The sequence below is a fragment of the Mustela nigripes genome, chromosome 2 (assembly GCF_022355385.1).
Source record: "Mustela nigripes isolate SB6536 chromosome 2, MUSNIG.SB6536, whole genome shotgun sequence".
Classification (NCBI taxonomy): Eukaryota; Metazoa; Chordata; class Mammalia; order Carnivora; family Mustelidae; genus Mustela; species Mustela nigripes.
The window spans coordinates 32,410,631-32,423,528 of NC_081558.1; the positions used below are offsets into that span (position 1 = coordinate 32,410,631).

Consider the following 12,898-nt stretch of genomic DNA (forward strand, 5'->3'; position numbering starts at 1 on the left):
TAGGCCCAGGGCTTGGCTCGTCGAAATGTTCAGTAAATGGGGTCTTCGCTATTATTTCTCCAATTCCAAATTACATAATTATAATTAGGTTTATAATTCGGGTTATAATTAGGTAAAAGGCAAAAAGCAATTTCTAATTCTTAATGCTTTTTACCTAGTTAGTCCATTGCAAATTCAAGTTTCCAGTTAAGTCTGGAAGGTGCCACTCAACTTGCTTTTTGGAGAACCATCTCTTCTAAATTGGGCACCAGCATACTTATTCTAAAAACATTTTCTCTGGTCCTCCATAAAAAAAAAAACTTTAGACACTGGGGGACAAATCCAATATTTCATTAGTACTTAGGTCCGACCACAAAACTTCTGAGGTTGATTACAGTGTCTTGGGGGCATTTTGCTTGCTTTTCCTCTACTGATGAGCTTCTCTGGACCAAAAGTTTTGGAGTCACCACTAGTGTTTATGGGGCCATCATTAGTGACCTTCTAGAAATAGAAGTATTGAGACTGAGATACATCATCTCAAATGTTCTCTGATTCCCCTTCTCAGAGTTGAGCCTGCTGTTCTGGGGGCAGATCTGGATGTGTCCTATGGAGGCTGCAGTTGGTAAATATATAGCATTTGCCTCCTGCTGAAGCAAGAAAACATTTGCAAAGCAGAAAAGGAAAGGTAGGGAGAGGCAGAGCTTCAGAAACTTTCTTCCTCAGAAATCCATGTACTGAAAAGTCAATTTAATGTCACACATCTGGAGAAACTGATCACCTGTGTGTGACTTTCTCAAAAGGATTAAAAAAACCAGTGGGAAATAATTGACAGAATTGATGGTGAAAACTGATGATCTCTATATCATAACAGTTTATCTTCCCAGAAAGGAGAAAGGAACAATTTGATAACCTTAAAGACTTCTCTGACTTTAAAAAAAAAATGGGAATTTGATATCAAACACATTTGGGAAATACTGCAGACTATACCCACCTAATACTCATTAGACTATGGAAAGAAAAGTTCTGGGGCAGGAAATCCATAGAACTAGAGGGAGGAGGTGATGTTCCCCTGTAGGGGATGTGGCTATGTTTGAAGACATTTTTGGTTATTACGACCAAGGAGATATACTATTGGCAATCCAGTGGGTAGAGGTTAAGGCTGCTGCTAAACATCTTCCAAGGCACAGACCATCTCCCCCAGTTAAGAATTACCTGATCTCATATGTCAACAGTGTTGAGACTGGGATATCCCGATTCATACCTTTTTATAACCCAAGAAATACTTGCTGTATCGCTGCCTTAGTCTCTAGTCAAAAACGCAATCTGCTACTTCCCTGATAAAATGCACACTAGGGATTCATCCTATTTTTAAAAAAAATAGCTGAAGGAAAACTTAAATATTCAACTCTGACACCAATTCCTCGATCTAGCTGGACCATTACATACACGCATTCTATCATGGATGAGGGAAACATGGACTGCTTGAAACACAAGGCAAAAAGCAACAAATACATACGACTTATCAGGCTGTTACAATTTTAAAGCATGAACACGTTGGAGTAGCCCTTGTTTTCTAGAAGCGTCCATCCTCAATTGATGCCCTTCTTTCTAAAGTTGGTCACTCTTGCTGAACTTGCCATGCAGAATGTCTGTGGATTATACTGGACACATTTGTATACATCTGTAACAACCTCCCCATTCCCCCTCCAGAAAAAGGATGAGGGACACTGATTGTGGATTTGCAAATTCAGTCTGGTAAGGCAACTTTGAGATCTCATACTTTCAGCTCAGCCTTGAAAATCTTTGACTGACCTTGATGGCTTTCTGGAATCCCACATAATATTTAATGGGAAATTCAATTCTGCAGAGAGAACTGTTTTCTGATAGCTAAACAGTATCATTCCATGGGGCTTGTAACTGTGACCTCAACTTTGACTTTTGATTAGGAATCCTCCTTCTCCTCACCAGATGTCTCTTCAGGCCTTCTCAACCTTGGCACTATTTCAACATTTTGGGTGAGATACTTCTTTGCTGTTAGGGGCTATGCCGTGCATAGTAAGATGCTAATTGACATCCCTGGCTTCCATCCATTAGAATTCTATCTATGACACTTGTCCCAAGACACTGCCTAATATCCACTGGGGGGGGGGGGGGGGGGGGGGTTAAAAATCGCTCCCAATTGAAAACCACTGAATTATCCTAAGGTTTTCAGAAAGTCCAACAAGCTCTCAAAACTGAATTGATTTTAACTGACTTGATAGAGGTGGGGCCGGAGAGCTTTGTTTGGTGGCTGGAAGTGGTAAAGGGCCTTCTGAACATCAGTCCAAGAAGATCAAGGTCTCAGACTAAAAGGATTGGGAAGTCCTGGTCTCTAGAGAACGGGACATGTACAACGTGCCCCTGAACCCCATACACAGCAATGAAGATCTCAAAGACAATGAACAAACATCCTTTCCTCACAGCACCTCCTCCCTGACATCATGTCCCTGACCCACCACCACTAAGGGGTTCCCGGATATTTCACAGCTGATGACGAGAGGGAAATCATGATTTCACCAACAGAGTTCAAACTGCAATGAAATACGTGAGTTGGTTGGTTGAAGGCTTTTTGTTAAGTGCAAGGAAAATAAACAACACATATTTTTTGGGGGGAAAAAAAAGCTCTTAGTTTTCAAAGGAATCTGGGCTTTACTGGGGAGCAGTAGATTTAAAAAAAAAAAAAAGGTGAGTCTGCATACAGCCAAGTATTTACTGGAATCTACTGGCAAGGCTTGCAATGGAAGTCTGGATTTCCCTGGGAAAAGGGGAGCGAAAAAACCCTACATCACTCCCCAGGGTCTTTCATTTTAGCTGCATGGGTGGGAGGGGGCTGAGGGAGGAAGGGAAATGCGGACAAGGAGAAGAGAAAGTCACGGGAAACGAGCCAATGAAAAACTAGCAAAGATTCTGTTTCTGCGGAGCCCTGGCTGTAGCCCTCACTTTTATGATGATGTGATAGTGTAAATCTGAGATTAAAAACAGCTTCCTAAAATAGGTCAGAATTTTTAAAGTCCTGAAATAAATCCAGACCTAACTTCACTTCCTTTGAAGTAAAAATACATCCTCTGAACCTATTTATGTTTCTTTAAGAAATTTTAACAATAACTTATTTTAAAATATAACAAACCTACAGAAAAATTGCAAGATCATCACAAAGAATTCCCTTATCCTGGTCTTCCAACTGGCAACATTTTGCCACACTTGCTCATCCCTCCCTTCCCTACATAATAATGGTGTATATGTATATATGAGCGACTTGTAGGCATAATGTCTCACCATCTCTAAAACTCTAGTTTCCCCAAATCAAGGACACTCTCCTACATAAATACCATATAACTCTCCAAGTGAGGATACACCACCGACATCCAATCCTCTCTTTCTTTTTAATTATTCCCTCATACAGATTAGCACTTTATTTTCCATATTTCTAGGCCAATGCAATTAGGATTTCAGCTCCTAAGTCGCTAGGCCCATTCATTCACTCAACCATCCATTAATTCATTCATTTTAGTATTGCTTATTTTACACCCACTTTGAGTAAGGCAACAAGCTTAAATAGTGGGCCTGTTCAGCCCAAAGGAAATGAAGGTTTAGGGTGATTAAATAAGTGATTTGGTTAATAGATTTTTCACTTGAAATGTGGTGACTATTTCTTCCTTTGCTTTACCTAAGAAGAAGAAAGCAAACCTGCTGTTTTTTTTTCCATTATATTTTCCTTCTCTTTATTTCACACAGTTCCCAAACCATAGCCAAGTCTTGTCCTACGCCTGCCATGTGGACAGAGGAATACAAGGGACAATGAATGATGGCTGAAAACAGGAACAGAACCCAAAGCTGTAGACTGTCCTACCAATGGGAGCAGAGGAGACTCAGTGTTGCCCAAAGAAGAGCTTAGTTTTAGCTCAAGAAACAGTTTGGAAGACATCTCATTGCATTTGATGACTTTTATTTCAAACAAAGAGCTTTCAGTGTGAGCTCATTTTTTAATAAATTTTAATTGCATTATTCACTTGAAGGGTAGCAGATCATGTTCTACAGCAAACCTTATCACCACAAACATCGGCAAATCTCCTAATTGGCTTTAGCAAAATCTGATCTATTGTCCTGATTATCTACCGATCCACTGAACAAAGAAAACACTTAGATTTATTACTCCAAGTTATTTCATTTCTCTTTCTATATTAAAATGTCAGACATATCACCAGTAAGTGTTTATTAATAAGGGGATACTTTTTTTTCTCAAAATCTTCTAAAAACACAAATTTTGTTCTTAACTTGGTTTTAATTTAAAGAGAAACAATTTTCTCATATCCCTCCCTTTAGAGCTCTGAAGCAAAACTTGAAAATGGCTCAGGAGTTCCAGAATGTTTCAAATAGTTGCAATTTGGGAGAGCAGAAAATCTTAAATTTCCTCTTTCCACAGAGATTGCATTTTACCACTTCACCAACTAATGAGTAAATGAGAGGATTCTATCTTGGGTCAAACCTAGGGCTTGAAAGTTAGAAAATCCCAGGTTCAAGTCCCTTCTCAACAGTGTGACCTAGACCCAACCAGTTAACTTCTCTGATGGTGCTAATTTCTTCAAGTAGAGAGGATTAAATTAGAAAATACGGGTGAATTGCTTTGTGTAATTCCTAGCAAAAAGTAAATGCTCCAAAATGTAAGTGATTGTTATAATAATAATAAAAAAAAATCAAAGCCTTCCCAATAATCATGGGAAGAAGTACCATTTCTTTCCAAAATTAAGTGAAGGGAAAAACCAGCTCTTTTGTGGATAACTGAAGCTACCCATTCATCCACTTCCTGTGATACTGAGAATTATTTTACTTTTTTCCCAGTTCAGTGCACAGCCAACCTGAGAGTGAACATAACAAATTAATCAGCACTTTTAAAAAAGAGACCACCAGAATGGTTTCAAGTTTAATTCAGATGTCACCCTAAAGGGAAAAATAACAACAGCTATCTGGCCACTGGAAAAGAGTATCGATGACATCATCACTCGATCTGCACCCATTTTGTTGCATACATTTTAAGTTCAAGGGGGTGTCTGTGTGGGCCATGAATGTGAATAAGTCCATAAGGGCTTTCTTAACACTGGGAAGGCTAAGTACTGCCAAGCTAAATGATGAGAATCACAGCGATGGAGGAGACACTGCCTCAACCCCGATTCTTCTGAAGTGTCTTTCAAACACAGCCCCTTAAAGTTAATCTCCCCAACCTTTACCTACAGGGCTCAGTGAAGAATATGAAAAGCTGCCTTCCTGAAACTTCCTTCAAAGAGGGAGTGATCTCCTGGAATTCAAGCTTCTACAAGGTGACTACCTGGTCTTTCCCATTTTTGTCTTCTCCTAAAAAGCATCAATCAAGCCTTGCCCTTTCAGCCCACTGAACACATAAACACTCTTTCTCCTTAACTGAACTTACTGCCGCGATGAACTTGAACTCTAAGACGCACAAGAGGAGAGTTGTTTTAACAGCTGCTTTTACACGGAGGCCCTGGAGTTACTACTCTCAAGACAGCTGGTTCTGATAAGCCTCTCTTTGCACTGTCCTGTTTTTTCTAATGCCCAGCTGTCAGAGAACACCCCCTGCAGTGCTCCAAAACAAAGGCACAAAGCAGAAGAAAGGCAGGAGAATGGTACTCACTTGGATACAAGGAATATCCTACCTAGGGACCCTTTTTACAAGCTGGCATAGGGTTTTTCTCTCCAGTTTACTTTAATAAGTTTAGAAATTTCTTGGCTAGTTGAATATTAATTGCTTAAGATGTACTGTTGTCTGAGGTTGCCCTGTCCAATATGGTAGCCACCAGCTACAGGTGGCTATTTAAATTTAGAGTAATTAAAATTAAATACAATGTAAAGTGCGGTCTCCCTGTTGCCCTTAGCCACGTTTCAAGGGCTTTGTATTAGCCACATGGGTCTAGTAGCTTCCATAGTGGAAAGCAAAAATAGAAAACATTTCCATCATTGTAGAAACTTACTGGATTGCATTGGCCAAGGCATATCCTCTTTCTAATAGGAGAAAGGGGATGCAGATCTGCCTACAAATAATGGTTTTGTAGGCTTGGCCTGTATCGATTACTTTCCATACTACTTCCTGTACACTTTTTTTTGGCTGCCAATGTTCCATTTTATAAATTCTTGGAAAGGGTAGTTGTGGTCTTTAAAACCACCCATGAAAATGATCCCACTTTGGAGGAAATAAAACAACAAGAAGCAAAGGTGGTGGCATGGCAATCCACACATTCCAAGTCTTTTTATTGGTAATCGTTAAATAACACAGGAGGAAATGAGCCTCAGCCAGGACTTCCCACACAGGTATGGAGGCTGAGAACCCTCGCGGGGAGAGATCGAAAGCCAGGCCCTCTGCTTATCCTGGCTCTCAGATCACTGAACTCATGTCTGGGTAATGATGTAAGTGTGAACAGAAGCACACTCTCTGATAGGAGGTTTTGACGCCAGGGTGCCTGGGTGGCTCAGTGGTTAAAGCCTCTGCCTTCGGCTCAGGTCATGATCCCAGGGTCCTGGGATAGAGCCTCACATCAGGCTCTCTGCTCAGCAGGGAGCCTGCCTCCTCCTCCTCTCTCTTTCTGCCTGCCTCTCTGCCTACTTGTGGTCTGCCAAATAAATAAAAATCTTAAAAAAAAAAATAAAAAATAAAAATAAAAATTTAAAAGTTCCAGGCCACCAGCCACAGAGCACTTATCCCTGAAAATGATTATGCAATTGTACATTTAAAAGGAAAGGTAGGAATGATAATTTTTATTTAGTGAACAAAGATCATTAGTAACCATGAGTGTTCCTCTAAGAACATTCTCTTATTTTTATCTTTATGATTGTAATGAGGCTTCCGGGAAAACAGTGTCAGTTCTTTATTTACACATGTAATTGCTTTTATTTGTTTAATACCATATTTTCTCCTTCTCTACCTGAATGTATAGCTGACTTGTTCACTGTTATATCCTTAGCACCTAGAATAATGCCTGGCTCATGGTAGACATGTAAAAAGTATTTGCTGAAAAATAAATGATGACCACCTCCCCCCTTCTAAAGAAATGTTGACGCCTTCTCCATAAAATAAATCTTCCTCGACTGCCTCTACTAATCAGGATTCCCTCCCAACCAATTAGACGTGGACTCAATCTCTACCTCCCACTCCACATTCCAAAATTCCCATTCCTTTCTGTTCCAGAAGGACAACGCGCTGACGTGAGTCCGTGAGAGGACCTACACTCCTCCTCGGGGCCTAATGACCCTCCTTTCCCTGCTTCCCCCACCTTTGGACTTCTAAAAACTGCAAAAATAGAAATCTGCCACACTATCATGATATCAGCTGTCAGGGGGGCAGGAACAGAGTCTCCCATAGGCATACAGTCACCAGAAACAATGAAAAACAAACAAACAAAAAAAACCAACTAAGTTTTATCTCCAATGAGATAGGTGCAGGCCAGTGTTTTGCTTGCTCTGATTAAAAAAAAAAAAAAAACTTAATTTTAATACTCTATTATGATAGAGTCAAATAGTATATTTATTTTTTTTTTAAAAGGTGCTAGCAGTATATCTAAGATGTGTCTTCATTATTAGAAAAAATCTTATGTTTATTAAAAATGCATAGGCATTTTGTGTGATATACCTTATGGTCAAAAATCTTTACATCATCCTCCTAATCTGGCTAAAGTGATAACATTAAAATGAAACAAGAGATGTTTTGCCATTCCCAAAATTTAACCAGTTGTTTGAAGTGTTTATAATCACTGGTTATGGGAATTTACCAATAAAGAAATAAATTTGGATTTTCTGTGGCTGGAGTCAAATGGCTAATGCCAATATTAGCTAAATAATGTTGAGGCTGATGAAGTCCGAGTTGTAGGTATACCTTTTATTGAATATCAACAGGAATTTAGAGAACTCATTCTGAATATGGGTTATTTCTATCCCATGAAGCAGGATTAATGTAGTCAGTATACTGACACTGACATTTTATTATAGTAAATGATCACACAGTCAAAAGGATTCATAAAAGCACCTCCTTCGTGGGGTAACATGGTGGCTAAATATAGTGTGTGTTTGCTTAACTTGGCTTTGTATGTAGTAAATATTCTCTAAAAGTTAGCTATCATCATCTGCTTTGGAGAAGTTATCTGATTTCACACCTCATATAAACCTCAAACTCACATGGGGACTCCCTGATTTTGGTCCTTTTAACCCTCAGTTACCATTCTAAACCACATACAAATGGGAGACTCAGTAGGGGCATGCATGGAACCAAGAGGCGACAGGGGTCATCTTTACAAATTTTTACAAATTTTTTCAAAACTGCAGGCTCTCTTAAAACTTACACGCTTACTGCGATCATATTTTATTTTTCTTTAATGAGAAATTCTTTCTGAAATGTATTGCAGATGAACAAATAACAAAACTGACAAACACGGAAGTCTTACGGTTATCTGAACACAAAGAATAAGGTGTGATCGAATTTGTGCACGTAAGGTTAGTGTTTTCCTGTCCCTAGCTCTTCTTACATGTTTAGAACCATTTCCTCTAATCACTTGTTTTGTCTTCTGGCTATGTTTTATCATTATCTACAAATTCAGTAAGTGGAACATTCATATTTCATAGTTGAGACTCAGTGAATCAGATAACAGTATCAGAAAAGGAAAAAAAACAACAAAATGTTAAGCCTCATATATTTTCGTTTATATCATTTCCAATTCAGAGTTTTTTTCTTTTTCTTTTTTTTAAGTATCTTTTGAAAATACACATTTTAAACTAGCCAATTACATAAAGCTACTCCGATTCCGGAGAGGGACAATACAGGTTGGAGGGGATTTACAAAATTATAATGTATCTTTTTTAAAACCAAAAGAAACATACACATGTATTTCTAATTCACATAGCCTGTTTGCCTTTACAGTCTGCTGATAAACACTGATTTTTAAACATTGTATATAAAATTAAATAACATGGAAAAAATAAATATGCTTTATTATATAAACACATAGAAATCTGTACTGCTCAAAATATTCAGATAATACTAGGCTTGGCTGCTCATAACTATTCAGAAAGTATGGTGGTGATATTTATATTTACAGTCTTTATTTTTGCTAGAGATGGATGCAATGAGGTGACAGAATACTGTTGTCAACATTTTCTCTTTCTACCTATGGAAGCTGCAAACTTTAATATGAAAATGAGGTAGAAACAAATTCATAAGTTGGCCAGGCAGAGACAAAAGCACAGTTCCTTCGTGAGCTCATAAATCCTCATTATTTGGGTCGACAAGCAGAATTCCAAAGCACCTAAAGCAAGGCTCAGAGAACACTTTCAGGTTTGTCATGTAAAACCCCAACAAGCAATTTCTCCTAAGGAGAACCACAGTCTCCAAGATGATCAGCAAGCAGATACACGGGGCAGGGCAGAAAGGAATGCTACGGGACCAGCTTGGACAGGTGACATCACCTGCAACCTCTGCTACTTTCATTATCTCGATGGACCTGCTTACTGTCAAATGCTGCGGATTTTTAACCTACTTTCTGCTGTTGGTTTGACGGCACACAGCGCTCTTTCCAATGTCCTCTCTAGTGATGGGATGCACACTCCCTCATCAGTCAGCTCCCAGGACTCTGCTCCCAGGAGCCGACTGAAAGGTGGATCAGTGTAAGAACCTTATTTGGAAATCGGCAAGTTATCAAGTAGGAGTGCAAGGACAAATTCAAAAGAGGACAGAAAAGGCTGGATTTTTGGAGGTTGTTTTTCACCACCACGATTCTGAATCCGCAATGACACGAGCCAGAACTAAAGGTCCAAAACGGGTATTTGAACCTGACGTTCACCAACGGTTCCTTTCAGAGATTCTAGCAGCCACGCTAACGATGATGTGGCCGTTTCTTTCCTAAATACCGCTTCTTAGTAACAATTGTTGAATGAGGCTATCTCCATTTTGACCTTGGGAAAGGCCTCCTCCCACAGCAGTAGTTGCTTCTGAACACTATCTCTAGTGGGTGAAAATCTGGAGAGAAAGCAACCCTATGGAAGGACTAATTGCTGCCCTTGGTCTCTAACAGATCCAGTGGGCTTTTAAGAGAAAGCAACGGGTTAGCACCTCAAATATACTTTTTGTTGTTGTTAATTTCATTGTCAGTTACAACAATGAAGCACCATACGAGTGGCTTTATGGCTATGAACATGATTCACTGAGGTATGCTTCAATTTAGAATTGCTCAGAAATTGTAACAAAGCACCTACAAAAATCAACATAAAAGTAAAATCAAAGTTCTACAGTAAGAATCTGAAAGACTGCCCATACACACACACACACACACACACATTTAAGTAATATACTACAAATGTATCTATTTAAATAAAATGCTTTTGATGTCATTTTTTAAAAAATCACAGTGAGAAGCCTTGCCCAGGTGGCCTTGCTCCTAGACCGCAGAGGCACTGAAATATACATAAGAATAATGATCACTCTACAAAGGAGGCATGAAAATCATATCGGCAGCAAAAACAGTTTCAAAATCCATGTATTCTTGTCTGTGTATAACAGAGCATTAGCATCTCTCCCTCTCTTTCTGTGTGTGTATGTTTCAGAAAACTGTGTGCAGGCCTAAGAACAACTAAAATAAAAATCTTAACGTTTTCAGCTAAATTAGTAGGTCATATTTCAAGATTTAAGCTCTTAAAACATCTGTGGGAGAGGAGGATGATCCTGTGTAAAAAAATCTGAGTGGTATTTAGAAAGCATTCAAGGAGGAGAATGCTATGGAAACCAATAACATATATGTTATACATTGTATATAATGTGTAGGCATACACATATATGTATACAGTATATAATATTTTATGATTATACACACACATACACACACACACACACACCCACACACACACACACTCTCTGAAGGTTCAGGGTCACTTTTTGATCAAAATGAAAGAAAAATAACTTTTTAAAGGGCTAGTAATTTTTGAGACACGTCTCTGAAGTGGTGTTGCTGTTGGCCGAGTGAACAAGGTAAAAATATCATGGGCTCAAGAGGGACAATTTCATGAAAAATAATCTGTCACAGGTGACTGAGGGAAGTGGGGAAGCCAGAGGATGTTCCTGACATCCCACAGTCACTTCTGATCGTTTTCAAAATGTTCATTTTGGAGGCAGTATCATCAGTACTGCAGACAAAATTCTTCGGGTGAATATACGTCTGACTTCACATGGCATTACCTAAGCTTTTGAATGAAAGCCTGACAGCCCAGCTGACTAGAATCAGAAGAGATGACTGACACTCCACACTCTCTAGCTTTCTACTTAATACAGAGTACAGTAGTTACAGAGCTAGGTTCTACCTGCAGACACATTCTCAAACCTAAAGCCCTTGGCTCTTAGAAGCATCGATAGGTGTTAGCCATTCCACTTCAGGTCATCTGCTCTTTATCTAGTTTCAAGAATGGTTAAGACTTTTCCTCCGGACCCTCTGGAATAAAAAAGGTTTGTGGATATGACTTCATATACTACTAAATTCAGATTCAGTGCAATTCATGTATTTACAGAAACATTTACTCTATTTACACGAACCAGCCCTAATGGCCTCACAGATGATAACACAACTCAGCCAAAGGACTGTTTGGACACAGCCGACCTTCTGTTTGCCAAGAGCTGCCCCAGAAGTTTGCATAGTATTTACAATGGCAAACCTGTCTCACGATGTCAGCTAAGCAGACAGCAAGGGAAGCCTAGCACTGAAGCAAAAAATTGTCTCAAGAGATGGGCTTTGTGTCTTGGGGAAAGAGAGAGAATGTTTCGGATACCTCGAAAGGTTCCAAGTCACTGAGTCCAGTGTAGCTGGTCTTTTGCATTTTCACAATGATTTCAGTCTATTTTGTGGGCACAGCCTCTGTGGTCACTGTGTTGAGTTTGTACCCGAGTCACATAGAGGCAAATTACAGTCATGGGAAAAAAAAAAATTGCTTTGGCCTCAATATGCAGGTATCTTCCCCCAAAAGTCAAAACTCCCGTAATTTGGGAAAGGAAAGAATGTCTGCTATTGAGTTGTCTGCTGAAATCACTTTGGAACTTAATAACTATATGAACTTATTTCTTTAAAATATGTCTGTAGACACTCTTGCTTTTCTAAAACAACAACAACAAAACGGAAGCTACTTTTTAACATTGGCCCCAGGCCTACATGAGGTACACTTATGTCTGTAAAGTCACTTTGGCAAAATCACAAAACATTAATGCTGTTATGTGTAGGTATGAAGAAAATCACTCCAGAGCCCCGGTTCAGGGATGCCCTAGTGAGTCGGACAACTGTCTGTGGCCAAGGAGTGCCCCAGAATACCTTGGAACTGGGTCTGTTAGTTAAGACAGTTTGGTTAATAAACATTAAGAGTTAGGACCGTACCGAACTCCAAGGGCCAGTATTCCACGCAGCGTCTTGAGGACACACGTGTGTGTTACACTGCTCACGATCTGGAGGCTTATCATGGATTTCACAGCTCAGATCTGGAAACCGTTCACCGCTGGGCCGCTGACAGACCACCAGTCTTGTCCGTAAGCCTCCACCACATAGCTTAGTGCACTGCAGGAGGAGAAAGAGACGCTGCATTCACTCTGAACAGCCCATGACAAATCCTATCTTCTCTCCTATGACAACAATCTCCTCGCCAAACTCTATCACAGCACTGGGCAAGGGAAGCCTCGAGGCCCAAGCTGAATTACCAACATATTTATATACAATGGAACTGTCTACCTTAATGGTACACCTGGGTTACTGAGTATGTTCTCATCACCTGTACTAAGTGTTTCCCAGGCATTCTCTCATCAAGAGGAGACTCTCATATGGGCCCCATTTTACACATGGGACAAGTGAGCCTAAAA

General features: G+C 39.6%; 1 protein-coding gene and 1 long non-coding RNA gene across 11 annotated transcripts in view; one reads left to right on the forward strand and one right to left on the reverse strand.

Moving 5' to 3' along the window:
* Nucleotides 1-12,898, reverse strand: part of ADAMTS9 (ADAM metallopeptidase with thrombospondin type 1 motif 9) — a 164,252-nt gene that overhangs the window by 61,813 nt on the left and 89,541 nt on the right. For all 5 annotated transcript variants that reach the window (XM_059390103.1, XM_059390104.1, XM_059390099.1 and 2 more), the window contains exon 28: nucleotides 12,423-12,599. In XM_059390103.1, coding sequence (XP_059246086.1) covers nucleotides 12,423-12,599 — 177 coding nt within the window. The remainder of the gene's footprint in view (nucleotides 1-12,422; nucleotides 12,600-12,898) is intronic.
* LOC132011477 (uncharacterized) overlaps nucleotides 1-12,898 on the forward strand; it is a 36,289-nt gene that overhangs the window by 16,366 nt on the left and 7,025 nt on the right. For 3 of the 6 annotated variants that reach the window (XR_009402386.1, XR_009402385.1, XR_009402387.1), the window contains exons 3-4: nucleotides 3,754-3,988; nucleotides 5,250-8,511. This is a non-coding gene — a long non-coding RNA (uncharacterized LOC132011477). Of the gene's footprint in view, nucleotides 1-1,925; nucleotides 1,995-2,441; nucleotides 2,564-3,753; nucleotides 3,989-5,249; nucleotides 8,512-12,898 lie in introns of all 6 variants that reach the window. The other 3 variants (XR_009402390.1, XR_009402388.1, XR_009402389.1) reach the window with 2 other exon arrangements.